This window comes from Ailuropoda melanoleuca, chromosome 1 (assembly GCF_002007445.2).
Source record: "Ailuropoda melanoleuca isolate Jingjing chromosome 1, ASM200744v2, whole genome shotgun sequence".
In the NCBI taxonomy this organism is placed as follows: Eukaryota; Metazoa; Chordata; class Mammalia; order Carnivora; family Ursidae; genus Ailuropoda; species Ailuropoda melanoleuca.
In genome coordinates this window covers 70275898-70302507 of record NC_048218.1, presented here as the reverse complement: position 1 = coordinate 70302507, position 26610 = coordinate 70275898, and the positions used below count along the sequence as shown (strand labels likewise).

Sequence of the window (26610 nt, the reverse complement as noted above, 5' to 3'; positions counted from 1 at the left end):
GAAATCAAAATTAGTGCACTAGGAATCCATTTTAATACATTAAATACTCAAGCATAATACTTTCCATTTAAATTAATAAAAATGTATACTAAATTTAATTTACCAAGAAAATTCTATTTATTTTGCTAATGTCCATTTTTTTAAAAAAAGAAAACAATCTTCTCTATCTTTAAGTGAATTCATGTCCTGTTCAAGAGCAAATAAAACATACACATTCAACCAAAAATGTAAATTAATTCCCCAGAACCCAATGCTACTCTCAATTATTACAAAATTGTTCTGACTACTTTTTTGGCTATTTTGCAAAAACAGAGGCATCCTTGAATAAAAGACAATCACTACTATTTGGAAGGATGATCCTGAGTCAACACAATCTTTTTTTTTTTATGATTTAATGTCTGAAATTATTTCACTTTATTATATTAATACATAGGAAAATATAATAAAATATTTTATATATTTATATAACACATTTACATGATTAATATTTTATAAAAATCAGTTTAACAACAACAAAAAGCAACATTATGATAGCCATCAAGTGTAGGATAAAGGAGCACCAACTGCCATACACTTCACATATAAAATCAATCTCACTTCCTAAAAGTCCTGGTTAAAGTTATTGCAAAGATCAAAAGAACATGATCACCTCGCTTAAAAATTCACTAGCAAACACTAAATTAAAATGTACATAAACATCATACAGAGAAGGAACCCAAAGGAGAAAAAATTCTTGCTTCCTGGTTTATACTTTCTTTAAACTTTACAGTTTAGAATTAGTGCTATCATTTTTCACTTGCTTCTTAGGATCTCCTTTCCCAGAAGGGCAACTTATCTTCAATGGACTGGGTTCAAGAAAGTTACTATAGACTGTGAATTTAAAGAATTATGAAAGCAAGAGCTGCCAAATCACAGGGAAGGTCAGAAAACAGTGTGGCAAGATCAAGACTAGTGTTTGAAATATATTACCTGTTCCAAGTTTTGAAGGCATTGCTGGCTCGTTTGAACAGATATCCTTCCATAACAATGCCATTTGCAGCATCTACATTATATTCTAACTTAGAATCATCACTGGAGAAATCCTAAATGAAATAAAAAAAAGTTCATATGATTTAAGTTCCCTACACAACAAATTTATCGTAGAGAAACAGCTCAAACCACAGAAAAGCTTTGTATTAAAACAGTTACATTAACACTATTCATAAGAAAAGGGGAGACCTAAATGTTGAATAATAGAAGAATGCTTCAACATATTAAGGTATTTCAATTAAATGGCCTGTTATACAGTAATTATCATAATGACAATATTAAAACACAGATGATTATCTAGAATATACTCTGAAAGAGAAAACAATATAAATTATATACACAGTGATCAAAGGCACAAAATAGTATGTATACAAATAGACAAAAGGAACAACTAAATACTATGCATGTTATGTTTAAAATGTTTTCATTTTATCCTAATATTGTACTGTGATGTGTATGCTAACAATTTTTTAAAAAGGAATATAGATATATTTAAATTGGGATTACTTAAATCTACCACTATTCTCTAAGTATATTACTATTATGGTAGTTTTTAATCTGATGGAAGCAATAGCTCCACTATTGGGAAGTTCAGAAATAGAATAACGGCATTTTTTTTCCTAAAATAAAATTTTGTTTTGCAAAGAAGAACCACAGTTTGAAGTGGGCACGCAGAGCTCACTTTTTTGTAAGGATTATGGAATCCCCCATAATCTTCTTCTATCATTCTAGTCATTCTAGTCTTCGCATGAATTCAAATCAAACTTACAGTTTGCTTCCAAGGATTCATGAAGTTTTGAAATCAGTAATCTTGTATTTTAAATACTTCCTGATGGGGCGCCTGGCTGACTCAGTGGGTACAGCATGCAACTCTTGATCTCAGGTTAGTGAGTTCGAGCCCCACATTGGGTGTTGAGATCATTTAAAAGTGAAAAATCCTGCAGCACCTGGGTGATTCAGTTGGTTAAGCATCTGCCTTCAGCTCAGGTCATGATCCCAGTGTCCTGGGATGGAGCCCCACATTGGACTCCCTGCTCAGCAGGAGTCTGCTTCTGATTCTCCCTCTCCCTCTGGGCCTCCCCCCAACTCGTACTCTCTTTCACTCTCTCTCTCTTTCAAATAAAATCTTTTTTAAAAATTAAAATAAAAAAATAAAATATAAAGTATTTCTTGATGAACTTACAAAGTAATTTTTTACAAAACTGCTAGACTGCTGCTATCCCCAATTTTAAAATTCTAAAAATCAGTCTCAGAACTTTCAAAATTACTTCTGGATCAATAATCAAAGTTAGAATATTATCCTTTTAGGGAATAACAAACTCTGTCTTGAGAAAGATTTTGGCAGAAGCTACATGACCATCTGCCAAGAATGCTGGGATGTGAGTGTCCTCCCCTAAAGGGGAGGCAGAGTAAGAATCACCTAGGGGCCTTCCAAATCTAAGAGTCTACAAAGATGGTAAATGGAAACAGACTAAATTCAGAAAAACAATTTATTAAAAACAAAAACTCTGTTGACATCTCTTAAAATTTAACCATAAAAAACATGCTAATCCAAAATAATCAAATGAAATAGAATTTATAAACAAATTGTTATACTTTCTCCTGCTTTTTCTCCTCCTCATTTGAAATTTATCTGAGGCTGTAATTTATTTAATTATGCACACAGGATTATGTCAGCAATTGATATAATTGAGTTTGGCAAAATTCTAAAGGTTTCATTTATACGCTGGCAGTTTTTTAATGACCCTGATGCTACTTAAAGCATTTAAATATAACCTCCTTGAAGTACAGTGCATTGTAAGTATTTTTCTAATTTTCAACTGCATTTCCTGAGATGTCTTCAACTTATTTACTATTAATATCAATTAATATTATACAGTACTTAAAATGTGACAGATTATAGGATTTTATAATGAAAGTAATAACACTGTATAAAATATATAATTTAAATATATTGATGAGCCGACAAATTAGGAAGGAATACTCAAAGGCAAAAGATTAAGTGCAAGTAGGAGGCTTGAAGAGGTAAGCAGATCAAGGAAGCCAGATTTCACCTGAAGGGAATTTGCCTCATCAGAATTTGAAGCTTTGGTGTGAGGCCCAGGGAAGAGAAGGCAAGACTAAGATTGGCCAATAAAGAATTTAACAGAAGTTTTCCCTTCTGAAATTGCAATCAAGACCAGAAGGACCATTATTACTTCAATATTATGTTAGAGGTCCTAGCCTACAAAATAAACAAGAAGAAAGAAAAGAATCGGAAAGTAAGAAACTACTATTATTTGAAGAGGATATGACTTTGTACAAATAATATCCAAAAGAGTCCAGAGGTAAATTAGCATTAAAGAGAACTTAACAAGAAAACCGGCTTCAAAGTCAATACAGAAAAATCAATTTTATTCTAATATGTAATAAAAGTAAACAGTGAGAAAAGAAAATTTTAAAAGCCAATAGTTACAATAACATTTGCAATATTAAGTATCAAGAAATAAATTTAACAAAAGATGTAGAAGAAAATATCAAGCTTATAAAGGACATTAAAGTTTTTAAAAACTTAAATATTTCAAGCTCATAGATTAGAAGACATTGTAAAATAAAGATATCAATTCTTCCCCATACTGATTCATAGATCCAATGAAATCAATCAAAATCCCAAAAGCTACTCCTGAAATTTATATAAGAATGCAAAATTTAGGCAATTCACTTTTGAAGCAGAGAACGTAAGAGGCTTTGATTTGTCAGATATCAAGATATACTATAAAGCTAAAATAATTAAAGCAGCATAGTATTGGCACAATTAAGACAAAAAGACCAAATGAAAAGAACTGAAAGCCTGAAACAGACTTCACATGTATGCAAGCACTGATGTAAATCAGAGGATATAACAGAGTAGTAGGGAAAGAACACATTTTTTTAGTAACTGATTCTGGATCATCTAGATACAGTATAAGAATACAAAAAAACTGGATCTCTACCTCACACCATACACAATCACCCAATTACAGATGGATTTAAGGTCTAAACATAAAAGGCAAATCTATAAACGCTTAGAAGATTATACAGGAGATACAGCTTCATAATCTTGGGAAGAAGGACTTATTAAACAAGACACAAACAGTATCAAACATAAAAGACATTAAAAAAAAAACTATGTGAAAATTAAAAACACATATATCCCCCCAAAAAGGCTTATATGCAGATGATATGAAGAATCTAATGAACAGTTAGGCAACCTGATGGAAAAATGGAAGAAAAACTAACAGACATTTCACAAGCAGAATTATCCAAATGACTAATAGACACAGGGGAAGGTACCTGAGTTCATTAGTAACTAAAGCATAAATTAAAACCACAATGAGATGCCACCAAAATCAGCAAAAATTAAAAACTCTAACAATACTGCGGGGTGGCAAAGAGCACTGAGAACTTACACACAGTGCTACCCATCAGGAATGGTAATATCATTCTGAAAAGTAATTTAGCATTATCTACTAACACTGAACATACATATACCCTCTGAACCAGCAGTTTTACTCCTAGGTATAAATCTATCAGGAATATGTACACATATCCAAAAGGCATGTACATGAATGTGCATAGTATCATTTTTTCTTTAATTGATCAATTTCAATTCTTGAAAAATGTAAATAATTACATTAGGTGCATTAGACACACTTTCCCTTAATATTTAGGTGACTGAATCGTTTTTTTTTTTCTTTTTTTACCTGTAATGCAGCCTTGTGTCAGCATTTAAGGGCAAAAAAAAAAAAAAAGCAAAAAAAGCATTACTTTCTTTAAAGTACAGCAGTAACTGACTATTATTTAAAACCAAGTAAATTAATCTTAGATTTAATAATCTACTACTTTTGGACCTTCAGGACAACACTGAACTGTGTATACAACAGGGAATGATATTAAAAGATACATAACATTCATTTAATAATTCAATTTAAGCAAATAGTCACCAAGTTTCTACAAATATCATGATCTCTCATTTTAATTAGAAATGACTGGTCCCAATTTTTAACAATCTCTCCATGGTAATGTCATTAATACAAGTTACCCAACCAAAAGTGAATCTAACTTTAAACAAAACAAAACAGGGAGTTAGTCTTACCTAGCTATAACTGGAAGTAACTAAGTTAAAGATGATCTGGTAGAAAATCTTTACCTTTATAAATAATGTTTCTCTTTGAATATTAATAACCCATCACCAATAAAATTTTCCTTACTTGTATTACTGACTTCACTTTAATTTTTTTCTACTGAGATCTTTTATGCCAGATCTAGTTCACCGGTATTTTAAATTCTAAATAAACCATAACAAAAGTTGATCTGACTGGTCAATACCACAGGAACAGATTTCTTAAAGCAATGCTAAAAGGCATCTTTTTTTTTTTTTTTTAGGGGAGCACACGAATAAGGGCCCCCACCACCACAAATCATGCAGTCAAGTTTCCCACATCTGGGGAAATTCCAAGGGTCAGCACATTTGGAGTCAATGGATAAGCCTCACCCTGGGAAAACCACTTTTGTGATCGTATCTCCCCTGCCAGGTAAGTACAGAAGGCCTCTTGTCACATACTTGTATTATTAGATTCAACCTCCAATTCTCTCCTTTTATTTGCAGATTACCACACAAAAATATCACTGACTATGTAAGACAAAATATTGTTAGGTTGAGTTCCAAGTTACTTGTATTCAAAGCTCTCTACATACAAAAATTAAAATGTGTCATATTTAAATTTTCATTTTAAAAATATATTTTTCAAATAATTTAGCTAAGCTTAGGCAAATTAACAAGAAATGTACAGAGAGCAAGGGCTGCCTTAGTTAGTAACTATAGGTGTTAAGTCCACAATACCAAACACACACATTGATGCAAAGATGTTCTCTACCACCCCCTACTTACCCCCCACACCACACACTACCTCCTCTCACTCACATGCTTTACAGGGATTGGTGATATCCTAACTGAAACGATAAATAGCAGTTTAAATTCTAAGGGCCATTTTGTAATTAGTTAAGATCCTATGAGATTGAGGCACTTGGTGGCTCAATTGGTTAAGTGTCTACCTTCAGCTCAGGTCATGATCTCTGAGTCCTAGGATGGAGCCCTGCTCAGCAGGGAGTCTGCTTCTCTCTCTCCCCCTGCTCATGCTCTCTCTCAAATAAATGAATAAATAATCTTTAAAGAAAAAAGATCCTTTGAAATTGATGTTTTTGCAAAGTGGTTCAAAAACGTGGCTTTCAAATACTGCCTGATCATCTAAAAAATACTTTACTTTTCACAAAAAAGGAGGAATTTACCCAATTCAATTACTACAGCAACTTAAAGGATTTGTTCCAACACAATGGCATCTTGCTGAAACCAATAACCGAACAATTGGATAAAATGGGACTTATTCTCTCTTAACTTTTCTTGTCAAGTACCTTTTGTTGAATGGTGGAATGTTTTTGCTCCATCTCTCTTTTCTCCTTTGCTGCATCCACAACCAGTCGATCCAGCTAAAAAGGGGGAAAGGGAGAAAATTAGACAGACTTAAAAATTAAAGAAAAAAAGGTATAATCATTTTTTAAAAGCATAGTCTCAATAAGTCAGCCAATTTAAGTTTACTTAAAAAGGCATTTTGGCTACAACTTTAAAATGGAAGCTCTTTGTTGGCTAGTATCAAATCCTTTTTAAGAAGGTCTATAACGCCTCCAGGAAAAACATTTCTAAGAACAGCTGTGGTGCCAAGCAAACACGACAGGAGGCCTTGTCAAGGGCACAACAGTGATAAAATGAACTCCTGGAATAAGGAAGAGAACTCTAACTTAAGTTGCCTGTTGACTCCTGCAATTCCAGTAGTCAGAATCAGACAGAAAGAAGATACCCTGGTGACTTTTTCCCCTAAAAGTAAAAAGTAGCAGCTACACTAGTGTGGGGCCAGCTCTCGTAAGTTCAACAGAACAGACACTTCCAATCACTCAAAATGCTTCATGTTTTCAAGTTGGCTTCTTAACGTTATAATCAAATCTAAGAGGCAAAAAACAAACAAAAACAAAAACAACAACTCACCAGGTAAGAGAGACAACTAAATAATAAAAATTTTTAAAAAGTAATAATAAAATAGTAATCATTCATAAGGCCAGGGTATAAAGTTGCCATTGTTTAAGGTTCTCTTTTAAAAGCTCAAAAAACTTATGAAATCATAAATCTCATTTCTTTCTTGTTCTTTCCATCAGAAAAGATGATTTTCCAGTATTATGACAAATGCCCTGGCTTCTTGAACTACTCTTTGCTGAAATAACAAATAATTGGGTTATAAATTATGTAAGTCTACTCTTCTAGACTGTGATGTATGTCATTTCATCTTTGAACCTCCACACCTCTAACTGATTAATGCGGGATAAATGAAAAAAATAAAAATGTAAACATCAATAGGAATAAGGAGAAAGATAAAATATTAAATGAACAAATGTTTTCATTGCCATCCTTTACAAAACAAAATTTTAAAAAGCCTTTGTAAAAAAACCATTTGGTCCTTTATTCACTTTCCTGTTCTTGTCTATTTCATATTCATCTACCCATTGTGGTTTAGCTTCTGCCACTCAGACCCTCTACTCTCACAAAGGTAACAAATAATCTTCTTGCTGCTAAACCCAATAGGTCGTTCTCAGTCCTAGGTTTACTGGACCTTCTTTCTAATATTTGTACTGATAACTACCCTCTCCTTTTTGAGACACTCTTTCCTTGGCCTGTGCTACCACCACCACCTCCCAGTTTTCCACCTCTTCTCTCATCTATATTTTAATGGAGATCCTCATACCTAACCATCTCTTGAAAATACGTCATTCTTAGGGCCCTGTCTGAAGCCAGATTTTTTTTTTACTCTATACTAGTGGCCCTTGACCTTAACTTACAAAATCAAAATCTTTAAGCATACTGTTCCAGTGCTCATATTTTTCAAAAACAGCTTTCGAAACACAAAAATGATTTTGGGATACCTATTAACTCTCCTTGGGTCAATTCACCCCTCTCGTGGTTACAATTAGCAATTATGTTACTGACTCCTTTAACCTAGTCTTTTTCTTTTTTTGTGTGAGCTCCAGATACACCCACTTAGATGTCTTATCATCAAAATTTAACACATTAAAACCTCAACTCATCATGTCCCTCTACCTTCAAATTGGCTATATTTTAAATATCCCTCAAGTCTAATTGTTTCTATCCCTACTGCCATGTTCCTAGTTCCAAATCCAGTTATCTCATAACTGAATTATTGAAAGAATATCCAAACTGGCCACCTCCAACCAGGCTATATTTCCCACTAGGCACCAGAGCTTAGATGCTTTTCAAGGACCTGAAAAGTTATGCGAGAAATGAGAGGGGAAAACTGCAAACCAAAATTAATAAATGTCTGAAGTATACAATTATTTAAACTACTCAACTGCAATCCAACTCATTTGTTTACAAATTATATTTAATGTAAGATGAGGGTGCAACATAATGCTTGACAGAATGTGGGGAGTGCCTAGAGCCTAGGAAGGTCTTGCCTTCCTCCCAAGTCTGGGTTACGGGTTCTATCTGTATGTTCCTATAACTCTTTGATCCTTTGCTATGTGGTAGAGACAGCCAGCTATCCCCCAATATCCATTCTCTTTTTCTTTCTTAACAAAACAACCCCCAAATTCTAGTAGGTCACGTGATCATCTGGCAAGTTTTTATCTCCCAGCTTTCCTTGCAGCCAGTGTGACACTGGGATGTACACAGAAGTGACTCTACAATTTCCAGGAGACATCCATAAAGAGAATGCATCTTTCTTTCTCCTTTCCTCTTTCCTGTTAGCTAGAATGTGGGTATGGTGACTAAAGCTTGATCAGCCATTTTGAACCATGAGGTAAAATAAAAAAGTATAATAAGCCTGCATCCCTGCAAACCAAATGACCACCAAACCGGGCCTCTGACTTTACACAGGGAAATAAAATTCCATCTTGTTGAAGCTACTACTGTTTTAAGGTTTCTATCTGTCGTATGGAAACGAGGGAGTTCTCAATTTATATACCCAGACGGGACACTGAGCACAGACAGTAATAGTCTGGTGACTTGTTGCTTTCCTCCAATAGGTTAAGTTCTACAGAGCCAGGGAACAGTATCTCTGCAACTCATGGCATATGCCCTGCACATCATCCCAACACACACACACACACACGTATGCACCATATTTACTTTTGGTCAATGAACGCAATTCTCATTACACTCTTACCTTTTTCCTCATTTCCCTAAACTCTATTTTTCATCCTTAATCCCCTGTCCTCAAAAGGTAATATGAACCTATATGGGGAAAAAAAATCACCTAAAAATTGATACTATTAAATTCAGAAAGCTCACCAATCAACAAAAAAGAATGTCCCAAAACAAATCTAATACAAAGTTTTGCTCAATTATCAAAAATAATTTGAATATAATAAAATTTCTATATAATACTGTGATATATGTATAATTCATGCATGTGCATATATGTATAAAATTTAAAAAGTTCCCAAGATTTCCATAATCTTAAGATTCTAAAATTTTATTATTCAAAATAGCAAAATATACATTTTTTGGAAAATAAAAAAAGAGTGTAACTCAAATGAAAAAAAGAGGATTTTTCAATTATCCAAATGTAAGAAATGAAAAAATAAATTCAGCTATGTATACTGTAAAACAGACACTTTGTTTTTTAAGTTTTCCTTTCAACATCCTCATAATACTGTCTATAACGTATTTTTAACTTCAATCTTCTTTTTGGTTACACATTTAACCCATACATAAATCTTCTGCAGCATCAAACTTCTTCATTAAATAAATGAAATGTCACATTTCCCAATATGCTAAATTTCTTTTTTTTCCAATATGCTAAACTTCTTTAAAAGTAAAAGCAAAAATAAACAAGTGGGACTAAATCAAACTAAAATGCTTCTGTAAAGGAAATGATCAACAAGATGAAAAGGCAACCTACCAAATAGCAGAAAATATATGCAAATCATGTATCAGATATAAATGTCCAAGATATATAAAGAACTCATACAACTCACTAGCAAGAAAAACCAAACACTTTGTTTTTAAAATGAGCAGAGGATCTGAAGAGACATTTCTCCAAAGACGACAGATAGATGGTCAAAACGTAAATGAAAAGGTGCTCAACATCACTAACCATCAGAAAAATGCAAATCAAAACCACAATGAGATATCACCTCATACCTGTCAAAATGGCTGTCATCAAAAAGACAAGAAATTACGAGTGTTGGTGAGGACGTGGAGAAAGTGCACTAGTGGTGGGAATATAAATTGGCACATCCACTATGGAAGACATTATGGAGGCCCCTCAAAAAATTAAAAACAGAACTACCATATGTTCCAGCAATGCCCCTTCTACATATGTTCAACATAAACAAAGACACTAATTTGAAAAGATATCTACATCACCATGTTCACTGCAGCATTATTTACAACAGCCAAGATACAGAAACCACCTAAGCGTCGTCAGTAGATATTGAATAGATAAGAAAATGTGGTGAATATATACACAAGGGACTACTATTCAGCTATTTTTTAAAAAAATGGAAATCTTGCCATTTGCAACAACATAGATGGACCTTGAAGGCATTATACTAAGTGAAATAAGTCAAGGAGAGAAAGACAAATACCGTATGATTTCACTTATATGTGGAATCTAAAACAAAACAAAACAAAACAAAACAAACTCATAGATACAGAGAACAGACTGGAATTTGCCAGAGGTGGGGTATGAGTGGACAAAATGGGTCAAGGGGGTCACAAGGTACAAATTTCCAGTTATAAAATAAATAAGTCCTGGGAATGTAATGTATAGCATGGTGACTAAGTTAACACTACCATATCATATATTTGAAAGTTACTAAACAGTAAGTAGATCTTAAAAGTTCTGAAGACAAGAAAAAATACTGTAATAGATGTTTACTACACTTTTGAGGTAGTCATTTGACTATAAATGTATGTGTGTGTGTGTGTATTAATACACACATATATCTCAAATTATTTTATACACCTATATTAATGCAGTATTATATGTCAGTCACATCTCAATGAAAAAAATACAGGTATCAATGTATAACACAGAATCAAGCAATACAGTACAACATTACCTGTGCACCAAGATCCTTCATGTAGGGCCCAAGTTCACTAAATAGATCATACCCTTGATGGAAGAAGGCCAAATGGGCATACATAAAAGATAACATCTAATAAGAGAAAAAAAGTTCAGCATTTTAAAACCAATTCTTAGATAAATATTCTGAAATTTTTAAAAATCTTAATCTTATCTAATGTTTAAAAATTAGATAAGAGCCCAAGATATCAAAACTATTTAAAATTAAAACTGAATCATTTTTCTTAAAAGAGTATTTCAGAAATATTTGTGAAGCGAGAATAAATTATATTTAAAAGAAATCTCCAAGTGGTTTAAAATTTTTAAAATGCCCCAAATTTTAGTTGTTTAGACTATCTCCAGATAATCAAAATTCATATGGTAATAATTGAAAGAATCAAGTTTTCAATACTTTCACCATCTTCCCAGGTACATTATAAAATACCTATATGCCTTTGAACCAAACTCGCTGGCAAAACTTAAATTGCAAATAAAACATTAGAAAATTAGAAGGGGAAATATAAAGCTCTCAAAATAAAACAATCACACTTTATAACTGACTAGGATCACTAAGCACAGCCCAAAGTAGAGGAATGTTTATTTTCTTTCTCAAGATACTGAAATAAAATGAGTCAACAGACTTTGCCAATATGGAGGTTTGTGTATATTCGTTCCCAATATCCAAAACCGTTGCTAATAGATTAAGACTTTTTCCAGGTTTTCCTACATTTTACCTATTCATGAGAGAAAAATCACTCTTATTTTTCGTTTTTACATGGGAAGGAATTTAATTCAATCATAATAGTGAAAGAATCCTCCAAATATCCATGTTTATTTTTAGCAAGACGAGGCATCTGTTGAATTTTCTGAAATTTAAAATAGATCCTTAATATTCAAGAGTGCTTCAAAAGACATTTTTTTGAAGAGAAAAACCAATTAAAACACAAACAGAAAAGGACAAAGCTCAATAAAAGATTATTCTGGAATTAGATTAACAGTAGTTGTGCAACTTTATGAATGTAATAAAACACAATTATATAAAAAGAGGGTGAAAGATTAATAGCTACTACATAAAAATGTAAAACATGTCTACACATCAAAACACATAATAAACATATTAAAAGATAAATGATTAACTAGGAAGACACACATGACAAAGGATTAATAGTCTTAAAATATAAAAGATGTTACAAATCAGTATGAAAAAGATGACTAACCAAAAAACAGGGAACACAGAGGCCAAAAAATATACAGAAAAAAATTCAAACTCATGCATATTTAATACAAACTAATTTGTATTAAAGAAATGCAAAACTGAACAATGACATGACATTTTCTATCTACCAAATTATAAGTAAAGTGGGAGAAATTAATACCCAGTGTTGCTAATATAGTTCACTTTCACATACTACCAGTGGAAATGTTGCATAACTTTTAAAATGTACCATTATTTTTTTAAAGTTTTAATAAATGCTTAAACCCTTTGACTAAGTAATCTATTGTCTTAATCTATCCTAAGGAAATAATCATATGATTTATTAGAATGATCACTAGAATGATATTCTTTAATGTCAAAAAACATGGAAATTACTTAAAAATCCATTAATGGATAAAACTAATTTATGGCATGTTCAATTGACCTACAAACTATATCCAGCCCTATCATCTATTTTTGGATGGCCTATGAGCTAACAGTGGTTTTTATATTTTTAAATGGTTGAAAGAAAACATGAAATGAAAAGAAAACATGAAATTCATGACACGTGAAACTGTATGAAATTCAAATTTCCATGTCCATAAGAAAAAATTTCCATGTCCATAAGAAAAATTCTTATTAACACACAGTCATGCATATTGTCTATGGCTGCTTTCTCATTACAACATCACAGTTACGTAATTACAACACAGACTACATAGCCCATAAAGCCTAACATATTCACTACCTGGCCCTTCACAAAAAAAGGTTGCCTACCCCTAGTATATTCACATGGTAGAATTTTATATGGCCAGGAAAGTTATCATTAAATAAAAAATATTTAATGACATGTGATGATTTTGTAGTTACTATCAAAAGAACAAAGTTATAAAACATATGTAGCAATGATTCCTATTTTGTTTAAAAAAATTAAATCCAATTTTAAAACACACATATACACATTCACATACATACATGCACACAGAAAGAGAGGGAAAAAGATGAAGATATATGCCAAGATATTAACAGTTCTCCCTTGGTAGTAAGATTTATAAGAAATTTTTTTCTTCATACATTTTACTTTCCAATTTTCTATAATTAACATACATTACTCTCAATCTAGAAAAGGAAGTGGAGGAAAAGAGCAAGTACTATGTACTTGCTTGATAAGAAATAACATAAATACAGAATTTAGGGAAAAGCTAGGGGGGACAAGAATCAAAAGCAATTTATGCATACCCTTTCAGGGAAAAAAACAAAACAGTGAACAGAGAGGAAAAATTATTTCTAAGGTTCTCGAAATATGAAAGAGTGCAACGCCATACCATTACCATCCCCTGTCCACATCCTCGTTAACTTTAAGATTTAAAAAAAATGGTCAAAAAAAAAAATGGGCATAGAAGCTCAGGGAAGAACATCCTCAAATTTCATCCCATTTTTTTCAAACAGCACTCTAAAGAACAAACCACAAGACTGATAAAACCATCAATAACCCGAAGGAAAAATTCTCTAAGTGATACTATTTATGCATGCCCTCAATCTCAAATATTTAAATGTCAATATTAAGGAGCTCACAGTGTGTTAACAGAGGAGATACACATAACCATAACACAAAGGAGACAAAAAAGTGGTTTAGTGACATAGGAGGACCATGAAAAGATCTGTAAAATTAATTCTGAACCTGGAATAAATACATTCACATATAATACACACACATACATATACACACATATGATGCTGCTTTAAACGCTTATATATGTACACTTAAATCATATTAAAATGTTGAAAACATCATTTCAATAAATATCTTACTGATTTTAGGATTTCTGATCTCCTTTTTGATTGAAGGACATTAATCTGAGGGAAAACACACTTGGTTAATCACCCATGAATTTATTTAAAAACTAATCTACAATGCAATATTGTAAAATTTGCTTATTCTGATAGTTTGATACTTTTCCAGAAAAGTAAATAAAATCAAAGTTCAAGTTTTTCACCCTTTGACCCACGTTTTGCAAAAACAGTTAAGACAAACATACCAATGAAACTGTCCTCTATTTTCAACTCAAAAACTGGCCATGCATAAGTCATTAAGTATGTAGTGACATAACGATCACTTTGATAGACACTTGAATTTCTTAAAATTCCATCTTTTCCCCATCCTCCTTATCTAATTGCTCATCTAGACCCTTCAACATATATCCTTAATGCAAATTCTCATCACTTTTACCACTACTACCAACCATCATCTTATATTTCCTAGACTGTTGCAACAGCCTACGAACTAGTGTCTCTATACTCTCGACTCTCTACAATCCATTTCCCACACAGCAGAGTGATCTTTTCAAAATATAAATAAGATTATGCTACATCCAACCTAAAACCTTCCAACTTCCTCCTGTAGCCTGCAGAGCCCTTTGTGATAATCACCTCTCCACACCTAGTTTTCTACTACTTTCCCGTCTGTGCTCCAACGACAATCCCAAACTACTCCCACCTCAACACTTTCAAACTAGTTTTTCTGTCTTCATGTCATAATTGTCTGCCCAGACAGGCATAAGGCTAACTGTTATCAATCAGGTCCCAGCTGAAATACTATCTCCTCAAAAAGTCTAAGTAGGCCCTATGTACTCTCTAGTACAACAATCCTATTTATTTCCTTCATAGCATTCATAACTACCTTATATTTTCTTATTTACTTATGTCTTTTCCCTGGTTAGAGTGTGAGCTCCATAAGATAGAGGTCTTGCCTTATTCCCAGCTGTATTCCCCAAATGGAACATAGTGAGGACTCAATAAATATTTGTTAACTAAATTAATAGACCTTAAATAATATTTCAATTAGACTAAACTTACTAAAAGATCAGTAAATTATGAAAGTTGCCTTTGTGGTATCTCTCCTAACTCTAGAAATTCTTAACAAATTTTTTGTCTATTATATATCAGGTTAATGAAATTAAATGTTTATACAAAAAAAGAATCATTCACTTTTTGCTAATATTGTCAAAAGATTACAGAATATCTTCCTTTTTGATATGTTCTTCCCACTGAATATTCTGCCTGTTGTTTTATAAGATAATTTTAAAAAGCACTGACCAGAAAACTAAAAACACACCAAGAAAAATCCAAATAATTATGCTTAAACACTAGTTTCCTTTGTATGTCTGTTTCAAGGCCTATTCAGTTTTGAGAACTAAAATATTAACTTTCAAATGTTCTAAGTAAAAGCAGAGGCTGCAGATAACCTATTATTCAGACTTTGAAAAATGCCAAAAGTGCTTCTGTTTTATGTACTTTTTTATATTTGGCAATAGGAAATAGCATTTACTTGAAAAAAAAAGTAAATTCAAATATTTACAGAAGCTAAAGCATGACAAACTTTATAAATTAAAAATTTATTACTTAATACACCCTAAAATAGCCACTTCAGCCATATCATAAAATGACACAAGAGTTCTCATCAGAAAAATCAAATAAGGTAACAGTTATGGGGAACATGGGGGTCCTAACCAAAAACTCCCAGATGAACACTAAAAGAAATGGATAATTTATTTTCCAACTGCTAAAGGGAAAGAATATAACCTAGGAGTAGAGAAGAGATATAAATAAATAATTACAATAAATGCGATTAAGTGCTCTAACAGCAATCAATGTGTATGATAATATTATGACAGCACAGAAGAGGCAGAGGCAAGAACGATTCACTTGGCCTGGAGAAACTTGTATAACTGACCAAAGAACAGAGAACAAAGTAGTAACAGGGCAGGTAAAAGCAATGTTAAGAAGATCAATTTTTTGAGAACATCTTATTGCTCTAGACAAGAAACAATAAAGACTGGTGTTAGGGCTGCAGCAAGGGTAAGAAACAGCAGACTTAAAAGGTACACAGAACTTTTTTTCTTTTTTCTTTTTTTTTTTTTTTTTAAGAGTGAGAGAGTGCATGCCAGCAGCGGGTAGGGGAGTAGGTTGCAGAGGGAGAGGGAGAGAGAGAATCCCAAGCAAGCACCACACCCAGTGTGGAGCCTGACTCGGCTTGATCTCAGGACTCTGAGATCATGACCTGAGCCAAAATCAAGAGTCAGATGCTCAACCAACTGAGCAACCCACATGCCCCAATACACAGAACTTTTTAAGGCAGTTCTGATTGTTAGATACAGCAGCTGAGAATGAGAATATCTGATGTAATTCTCCACATGAATTTCTAGGATTGAGTGAGAGGGTGTCGGCACTCAGGTAAGGGCAAAAAGAAGCCATTTGGAAGAAGACAGTTTTCAGTTGTGGATCAAAAAGAAAGAGGGACATCGGAGAAAAACAGATCTTGTCATCTACACATGATGGTAATTCAAGCAAGGGACATGAGACTGTCAGGGAAATTAAAAGGTTAGAAAAGAATAGGACCAAAGAGGGAACTCTGAAAAAGAGGTTGAAAAGATAGACAAAGGAGAGAAGCCCAAGGTGGAAACTGAAAAGAAATACAAGTTAATAGAAGTTAAGAAACAGAAGCTAAATAGAAGTTAATGCAACCTAAAAGTAGTTTGAGATAAATTAAGACAAAAGTATATTTCAAGAAAAAGAGTATGGTCCACCATGTCAGCAAAACACAATAGTCAAGTTGGTTAAGAATTAAATTGTATCTAATGAGCAAGACCTTAGCATGAGCCATTTCAGTGGAATGAGATAGGAAGACAGTACTCATCATACTACCACAGGAAGTGGAGTGAATGGGAGATAGCTAGTGAGAGACAGGAAATACAGACCATTCCATTTTAGAAGATTCTTGTTAATAAATGGAATGCACTTTATTTTTTAACTTCCCACTTATGGAATAGAAACTTAAAAAAAAACAACTTAGTCATTTTCTACTGTTTTGCAAAGTTATCTAAGTAGTTTTTAATCACTAATTTGTAGATGGTTACTTATGTATTTTTTTTAAAATGATCTGTGATTGGGGCGCCTGGGTGGCACAGAGGTTAGGAGTCTGCCTTCGGCTCAGGGCGTGATCCTGGTGTTACGGGATCGAGCCCCACATCAGGCTCCTCCGCTATGAGCCTGCTTCTTCCTCTCCCACTCCCCTGCTTGTGTTCCCTCTCTCGCTGGCTGTCTCTATCTCTGTCAAATAAATAAATAAAATCTTTTTTAAAAAAATGATCTGTGATTGCTAGTCAACAAACTTTGGGGACTCTACTGCTGTTTTGTAAAAGGAGATTCAGACAAACCAATTTCCTAAACTTTAAACCTTTCAACTCGTGATACATAGGAACACATCAGGTACGTGTGAAATAATGTATGCTTTGCCTTCACTTTTCATGTCTCTCTAATCCCTCTGGAGACCTACCACATTCTAACTGATTTCAATTATATAGAGGACCAGAAGATCACCAGAAAACTTACCAAATACTGATCTCTAGTTTTAAAAAACAGCATGTAATGCAAATATGAAAACACCACTTCTAGAAATATTTTTCATTTGGCAATATGGTATGCCTTAATACCTCTAAGAATCTACTCTAAAGAAATAATCAGAAATGTGGCAAAAGATTTATATATAAAGATGTTATTATCATTTACAATTACTGAAAACTATATTTTCACTATTGTCAGTAAAAACCGGCAACACTATGAATGATAAGCAGTACTAACTAAATTAACATAGCAACTTCACAGAATAAAATAAAGCAATTAAAAACGCTTTTTACAGCATTTAAAAATGGGAGAAAGTACCATGTTAAGTGAAAAGGGGATGAAATCAGAACCAAAGGTATATACATGTGCACACACATATTTATACAGATATACAGACAACTGAAAAGTCTTCACAAAAGATCATGGCTTAATTGTAGACTCAAAGAAACAGTATTAGTTCTTTTCAGTCCCAATCATTCAAAAGTAATGACATGTTTAGTAAGCATTTTTTGAAAACATCTAATAAATATACCTGAAGTACGTAGTCGAGGGCTATATGTCGAAAACATTTTCTTGTTGCTGTCAGAATGTTTGTGGCTTCTTCAACCTCGTGCTGTTTGTTTCTTTGTACTTGAGCATTTTTTACTAATGCATTTTCTTTTTCTTCACTGACTTTTTCAAATTGCTTCTTGGCATCTTTGAATTTTCTAAGATCTCTAAAAAATAAAAACAGTAATACTTCCATAAATCCTACTATGTGTGACCTACAAACCACACTTTAAAAAATATCACTCGTTTCTTGTTGATGGATAATTACTGGGCCAAAGAGCATGACTATATTCTTAAAACACACACACATACAATCTTTGGTAAAAGAATTGTATACCCATAAAGGGTAATGGTTTCCATTTCAGTATTCTGAAAAATCTGAAATCCTTGATTCATTAATGATCTTAGATAGGTACTTTTTTCTACCAGAGAACTAGGCAAAATGACCTGAAAACAAATGATTTTAAAATAATAATAAAGTAGACCTGAGATATATTCTAAGGTCTTTGTAAGAAGTCATAAATTTTCACACATACATTCTATAAGGACATTCTGAATGTTAGTCTGTTATTTGGAAAGAATCTGTGAGACATCACTAACAGGACAATAAATTCTAACCTACTAAATGGCAGTGCCATTTTTTATAGCTTTTAGTATCTACAATTTATCCTGAATACTGTATCATAACCAACTTTATCTGTAATTTTATATATTCTCGGTCAGGAATTGAAAGAGAAAAACTGGATTATTAATTGGGAAAGGAAAATGTTCCTATATGGAAAGTTCAGATGTTTTTATTTCACAAAATGGCTCACATGTAGCAAAAAACATGCACTGTCATGATTCATTCTCATATATTCCATTATCTTCTCTTCAAAGAAAATACCATATTGAGACGATGGAAAACTTAGTCTCAACTAAAAGAACTAATAGTATTTCAAACACTTTTGGGGTCTGCTTTGATTTTGAAAGGTCATTATTTTATTTTTTAATCTATAACAATCCTAGTTATGTATCCTGAATACATATTTCATAGTATAAATGATTCACTGAAAGGAATGAAGTCTGATTCCCTTATGGAGTAATTCAGGAGGAAATGCAATATACATTTCCCAAAGCAAAAAAACAAAAACTCCAATATTTTCAATAAATCACAGTCCATAAAATTCCTCTCAATAGATACCAACTCCCAGATGTGATCATTAACTGGTTGCTTTTCTTTTCTCTTCAATGCAATTGACTTACTCTTTAACAAAGTTCTGAAGCTGTGCTTTAATTGATCTCTGAGTTTGGTCAAATAGGATCTAAAAGAAAAAACGTAACATTAAACAATTAGAAAACTAAACAAAAAATAATTTTCATGTAGGTTGATAGATAACACATCCTTCCACCAGTACTCCAATTCTAATAACACCAATTTTCTTAATGAAGACTATATAAAAAATAAGCATTTAAAAAAGAAACTGAAACTGATTTTCAAGCCAATTTCATCTGTCTAAAAGATAAAATTATTTCTAGTTACAGGGAAAATCAAATCTACAACCATTTAAATAGAATGTTCAAACAATAGGAGCAATTTCTTTCCTTGATTTTAATTCAAGCTTTGAAAAACAACCTGAAAGAGTAACACGAATTCTTTTTTTTAATAATATTTTTTAATTATATTGTTAGTCACCATACAGTACATCCCTAGTTTTTGATGTAAAGTTCCATGGTTCATTACTTGCATATATGAGTAACACAAATTCTACTTCACTTACTACAAGAATTTCTTACTTTAACATATCAAAACACTTCAAGTAAAAACAACTACAGAACTGCCTTATATCTTAGTTAGAGGGTACTCATTTGGGAAGATATAGGATTTATGTATTTATTTATTTATTTATTTTTAACTTAGCCTTCTTTTTTGTATTATCTTCCCTTTTTTATATAAATATATTTTATTATATTATGTTAGTCACCATACAGTACATCCCCGGTTTTTGATGTAAAGTTCCATGATTCATTACTTGCGTATAACACCCAGTGCACCATGCAATACGTTCCCTCCCCACCACCCATCACCAGCCTATCCCATTCCCTCACCGCCCCCCTCTGAAGCCCTCAGTTTCTTTCTCAGAGTCCATAGTCTCTCATGGTTCATTCCCTCTTCTGATTACCCCCCCTTTCTTTATCTCTTTCTTCTCCTAACGATCTTCCTAGTTCTTGTGTTCCACAAATGAGAGAAACCATATGATAATTGTCTTTCTCTGCTTGACTTATTTCACTTAGCATTATCTCCTCCAGTGCCTTCCATGTTGCAGCAAATGTTGAGAAATCATTCTTTTTGATAGCTGAGTAATATTCCATTGTACATATGGACCACAACTTCTTAATCCAGTCATCTGATGAAGGGCATCTCGGCTCCTTCCACGATTTAGCTATTGTGGACAATGGTGCTATGAACACTAGGGTGCATATGGCCCTTCTCTTCACTACGTCTGTATCTTTGGGGTAAACACCCAGTAGTGCAACGCCTGGATCATAGGGTAGCTCAATTTTTAACTTTTTAAGGGACCTCCACACTGTTTTCCAGAGTGGCTGTACCAACTTGCATTCCCACCAACAATGTAGGAGGGATCCCCTTTCTCCACATCCTCTCCAACAATTGTTGTTTCTGGGAAGACCTAGAATTTAAATGTTTTAACATTGTATAGTCCTTCAACGACTGCTATGGTTGGAGACCAGAATAAAATTTTATTCCTCGTGACAATATTTTGCCCCACTTAAATGGGAAATTTCACTGGGATTGTCATGGAAATTCTGGGTACTTTGATAATTTACAGATACTCTACATTCAGAGTTTGAAACAGATGTCAGATGAACAGGCACAAAAATCAATATTCAAAACAAACAAAAAAATCCTATATCTATCTCAATAAAAACAGTACCAATTTCAATCTCTCTAAAATCTTGCTACTAGCAAAATCTCATGCTCTTGCCTAAATACTAAACACCACCACACACACCCACACACACACCACACCTGGATTGAGTACTACAGGATTTAAAAATATGACAATTTAGTTACAGAGAGAAAAAAATTATTTTCTGTAATATGTTAAACCCAAAGTATTAAATCCAAATTAAGCAGAAGAGAGGAAATAATAAAGATGATTGGAAGTCAGCTAAATAGAAAAAGAAAATTGGTAACCAAAACTCAATGAAACCATAAGCCAGTTCTTTCAGAAGATCTATAAAGTTGATAAACCTCCTGCCAAAGTGATCAAGAAAAAAATTTAAAAACAAACTTTAGGGGCGCCTGGGTGGCTCAGTCAGTTAAGCATCCAACTCTTGATTTTGGCTCAGGTCATGGTCTCAGAGTTCTGAGATCAAGCCTCACACTGGGCTCCATGCTGGGTGTGAAGTCTGCTTGAGATTCTCTCTCTCCCTCTCCCTCTGTCCCTCCCCCAAATTCTAGGAAAAAAACTTCAAATATCAAGAAGGAGAGAGATGACAACACCACAGATTCTGCAAATACTAAAAAGAATAATCAGGGGGAACTGGGGAATAATTTTATGCTTATAAATTCAACAGACAGGCTGGGTTAATTCTTCGAAAGACAAAAACGACCAAAGCTCACTCAATAAGAAATCAATAACCTAAACAGAATTAAAGAAATAGAATCTACAGTTAAAAACCTCCCTTATCCTATTAAGTTAAAGCTATACTTACATAAAACTTAGCAATCCTACTCCTAGGTACTTGCCTAAGAAAAAAGAAAACTTAGATTTACACCAAAATCTGTATGTAAACATTTATAGCAATTCCATCCCAAATTTCAAAAACTGGAAACAATCCCAAACGTCCTTGAAGAAATAAACTATGGTACATCCATGCAATGGAATACTACTCAGCAATAAAAAGGAACAACTATTAATTCATACAATAACACAGATGAATCTCAATGGATTTAGCTAAGTAAAATAAGTCATATTCAAAAGGCTACAAGCTATATGATTCCATTTATATGACACTCAGGAGAAGATAAGACTATAGGGATGAAGAATAATAAACCAGAAATTTCTAGTGGTCAGGGGTAGAAGGAAGGGTACTAACAAAGGAGTAAAATAAGGGTATTTTTAGGGTCACTGGAACTGTTATGCATCTAGATTGTGGTATGGAGATCCAACCGTGTTTGTCAAAATTCATAAAGATAATTAATAGTATTTATCACAGAATTAGAACAAATAATCCTAAAATTTAAATGGAACCACAAAAGACCCTAAAGATCCAAAGCAATCTTGCAAAAGAACAAAACTGGAGGCATCACAATCCCAGATTTCAAACTATACTACATACAAAGCTGTAGTAACCAAACAGTACGGTACTAGCACAAAAACATACACACAGATCAATGGAACAGAATAAAGAGCCCAGAAACAAACTCATATTCAATTAATCTAAGGTAAAGGAGGCAAGAATATACAGCAGAAAAAAAAGAGTCTCTCCAATACATACTGTTGGGAAAACTGGACAGCTACATGCAAAAGACTGAAACTGGACCACTTCCTTACACCATACACAAAAATAAACTCAAAATAGATTAAAGACCTAAATGTGACACCTGAAACCATAAACATCCTAAAAGAATACACAGGGAGTAAACTCTTGGACACTGGCCTTAGTATTTTTCTGAATCTAACTCCCTAGGCAAGGGAAATAAAAGAAAAATAAACAACTGTGACTACATCAAATTAAAACCTTTTGCACGGTGAAGGAAAACATCAATAAAATGAAAAGGCAACATACTGAATGGGAGAAGATATTTGCAAATGATATATCTGATAAGGGGCAAATACCCAAAATACATAAAGAACTCATACACAGGACACCTGGATGGCTTAGTCGGTTAAGCATCCGCCTTCAGCTCAGGTCACGAACTTGGGGTTCTGGGATAAAGCCCCACATCAGGCTCCCCACTTGGTAGGGAGTCTGCTTCTCCCTTTCTCTCTCCCTCTGTGATCTCTCTTGCTCGCTCTCTCTCTCAAATAAATAAAATCTTAAAAAAAAAAAAAAGACTCATACACAAAACAATCTGGTTTAAAAATTGGCAGAGAATATGGGTAGACTTTTTTCCAAAGAAAATACAGAGATGGCCAACAAACACATGAAAAGATGCTCAATATCACTCATCATCAGGGAAATGCAAATCAAAATCATGATGAGCTATCACCTTACACAAGTCAGTAAGTATCAAAAAGACAAGAACAAGTGTTGGTGAGGGTAAGGAAACAAGAGAACCCCCAGTATCCCTCATGAACACAGATGAAAAATTCTTAATATATAACAATGATATATAATAACAACATATAAAAAGTACGGTATATCATAACTAATTGGGATTTATTCTGGGATTGCAAGATTGATTAACAGTCAAAAGTCAATGACTATAATTTACCATGTTAACAAACTAAAACAGAAAAACTATATGGCTATCTCAAAGATACAAAAAAGCATTTAACCAAATCCAACACCCATTCCAGATAAAAATTCTCAGGAATCCAGAAATAGAAGGGGACTTCCTCAAACTAATAAAAGGCACATATGAAACATCTACAGCTAACATATTTAGTGGTGAAAGGCTTCTTAATGGCAATGATCAAGAACAAGGCAAGTATATCTGCTCTCATCACTTCTATTCAACATTGTACTAGAAATCCTAACAATGCCATCAAGCAAGAAAAATGAAAAAAGGGGAAAATATTAGAAGGGAGAATATAAATTACCTTTATCCACAGGTGATATGATTGGATATACAGATAATACCATGGAATTTACAGAAAAGTCTACTAGAACTAATAAGTGTATTTAGCAGGGTCGCAGGAACAAAAATCAATATACATAAATCAATGCAATTTCTATATACCAGCAACAACTAATTAGAAACTGAACTTTAAAAAATATTTACAGTAGCATCAAAAAATAGGAAATGCTTAGGGACACATTTGACAAAAGAGAAGTAAGACTTGAGCAGTGAAGACTACAAAATATTACCAAGAGAAATTAAACTTAATAAATGGAGAGATGTACCGTGTTCATGGATTCAAAGACTCAATATTAGTATGATGTCAATTCTCACCAAATTGATCTATACATCTGATGCAATACCACTCTAAATCCCAGTAAGATTTTCTGTAGAAGCTGAAAATCTGATTCGAAAATTTATGTGAAAATGCAAAAGACCTAGAATAGCCAAGCCAATTTTGAAAAAAAGGAACAAAGCTGGAATAGCTTACACTACCTGACTTCAAGGCTTACTACTAAAGCTACGGTAATCAAGGCTATTGTGCTATTAGAATAAAGATAAGCAAAAAGATCAGTAAAACAAAATAGAGCCCCAAAAATGACCCACACATTTTATTATACAAAAGGTGCCAATGGTGCGACGGCACTGGTGGTATACTGGTGAGCATAGCCACCTTCCAAAAGGTGCCAATATGAGAAAGATAATTTTTTGAGCAAATGGTATTAAAACAAACAACTGAAGAGCCATATGCTGAAAAAAATAAATCTTGACCCTTACCATGCAAACATACAGAAAATTTAACTCAGAATGGATCACAGATCTAAACACAGAATAAACTGGCAAACATTTCTTGGTAGAACACAAAAAGAAAACTAAAAAAGAAAACAATCAATAAATTGACAATCAAAACTAAAAACTATTGCTCTTCAAAAGATACAGTTATAAAAGTGAAATAGACAAGCCAAAGCCTGGGAGAAAATATATGCAGAACATTTATCTGACAAAAAAACATATCCTGAATACAGAAAGAACTCTTACTACTATATAATAATATTTTACAAATCCAAAAATTTTTAATGGGCAAAAGATCTGACATTTCACCAAAGAAGATACATTAATGGAAAATACACACACAAAAAAAGATGCTCAGCATCATTAATTATTAAGAAAATGCAAATTAAAACCATGATAAATTTAAAAAGAGTGAACACACCAAGTGTTGATTGTGTGAAGCAATTAGGACTCTCACGCATGGCTGCTATAAAATATATAGTCAACTTCGGAAAACAACTTCCAAATTTTGGGAGGTTTCCTTTAATTTCTTTAAAGAAGTTAAATTTTTTTTTAAAAACTTAACATAGGAAAGAATATTAACATTATTACTATAAACAATAATAATAAAATAAGTTCTTTTCTCTTCCCTTAATTTTTCTTAGCACTGTTTTGTAGTCTTCACTATACAAATAGTTTTGTAAAAAGTTAAACATAATCCTACCTTATGAATTAGCCATTCTTCTTCAATTTACACAAAAGAAATAAATGTATATACCTATCTAAACTTTTACATATATTTTTATAAGCAGCTCTATTTGTAGTAGCCAAAACCGAGAAACAACTCAAATGTTCATTGTGGTAGCTTTAAAATAAGTCCACAAATTCTTTAACACTTCTCCCTTCAGAAGTGGAGTCTGACACTTCTCACCTTGAGAATAGGCTGGTTACAATGCCTTACTTCTAACAAATGGTAACTTTACCTAGGTTTAGATCAAAAAAATCGTTTTATCCTCAGAATTGAGTACATCTCAGGTCTTGTCTTTTGTTTCTATACCACAAAACCTGGAATGCTATAATAAAGCCACAGTGTGACATCTGGCGTGGGGGGGAGGCGGTGAGGGAAGCTACCAACACAAAAGCTAAGGTTCAGTTCCATTTCTGGACATTAACAGTATTATTCCTAACGACTATGTATATAACAAATATCAACAATGTATCATTTGACCTATCTGCTAATTATAAAAGGATCTGACTTGATTGCACAGAAAATATACAGCTGTTTAAAACTAATGGCTTTGGGCACCTGGGTGGCTCAGTCGGTTAAGCAGCAGACTCTTGATTTCAGCTCAGATCATGATCTCAGGATCGTAGGATCAAGCCCCAAGTTGGGCTCCACACTCAGGGCAGTGTGCCAGAGGGGAGTCTGCTCGAGGATTCTCTCTCTCCCTCTGCCCCCTGCCAATCGTGCTCTCTCTCTCTCAAATCAATCCTTAAAACCGATGGCTTATACTCAGGTGTATTCCCCATTCATGTCTGGACCTGGTTAAAGCAACACTATCTCACCTGCTTTTGGGAAAGGATGAAAGCTGAGGTGCACTTTATACATGGCAAACGGTACTCTAGGAAGGTTAGTAGAAGACAGGTTACACACCCATAGTTGGCACTGAAAAGTTTCCACGTCTTACCATTTAGGTCCCATTGGTTCAAAGTATAAATTT

The 26610-nt window shown here is 33.3% G+C and overlaps 1 protein-coding gene and 1 non-coding gene across 10 annotated transcripts in view; both read right to left on the bottom strand.

The window, feature by feature from the left end:
- Positions 1 to 26610, bottom strand: part of ACAP2 (ArfGAP with coiled-coil, ankyrin repeat and PH domains 2) — a 139010-nt gene that overhangs the window by 38141 nt on the left and 74259 nt on the right. For 5 of the 9 annotated variants that reach the window (XM_034660760.1, XM_034660748.1, XM_034660734.1 and 2 more), the window contains 7 exons: positions 19573 to 19631; positions 18311 to 18494; positions 14188 to 14232; positions 11179 to 11274; positions 6460 to 6534; positions 4752 to 4763; positions 970 to 1082 (listed from right to left, as the gene is read on the bottom strand). In XM_034660760.1, the coding sequence (XP_034516651.1) occupies positions 970 to 1082; positions 4752 to 4763; positions 6460 to 6534; positions 11179 to 11274; positions 14188 to 14232; positions 18311 to 18494; positions 19573 to 19631 (584 nt within the window). The remainder of the gene's footprint in view (positions 1 to 969; positions 1083 to 4751; positions 4764 to 6459; positions 6535 to 11178; positions 11275 to 14187; positions 14233 to 18310; positions 18495 to 19572; positions 19632 to 26610) is intronic. The other 4 variants (XM_034660737.1, XM_011227727.3, XM_034660771.1 and 1 more) reach the window with 1 other exon arrangement.
- On the bottom strand, positions 5431 to 5590 carry LOC117795577. The gene has a single exon (XR_004619648.1). It is a non-coding gene; the product is annotated as a U1 spliceosomal RNA (small nuclear RNA).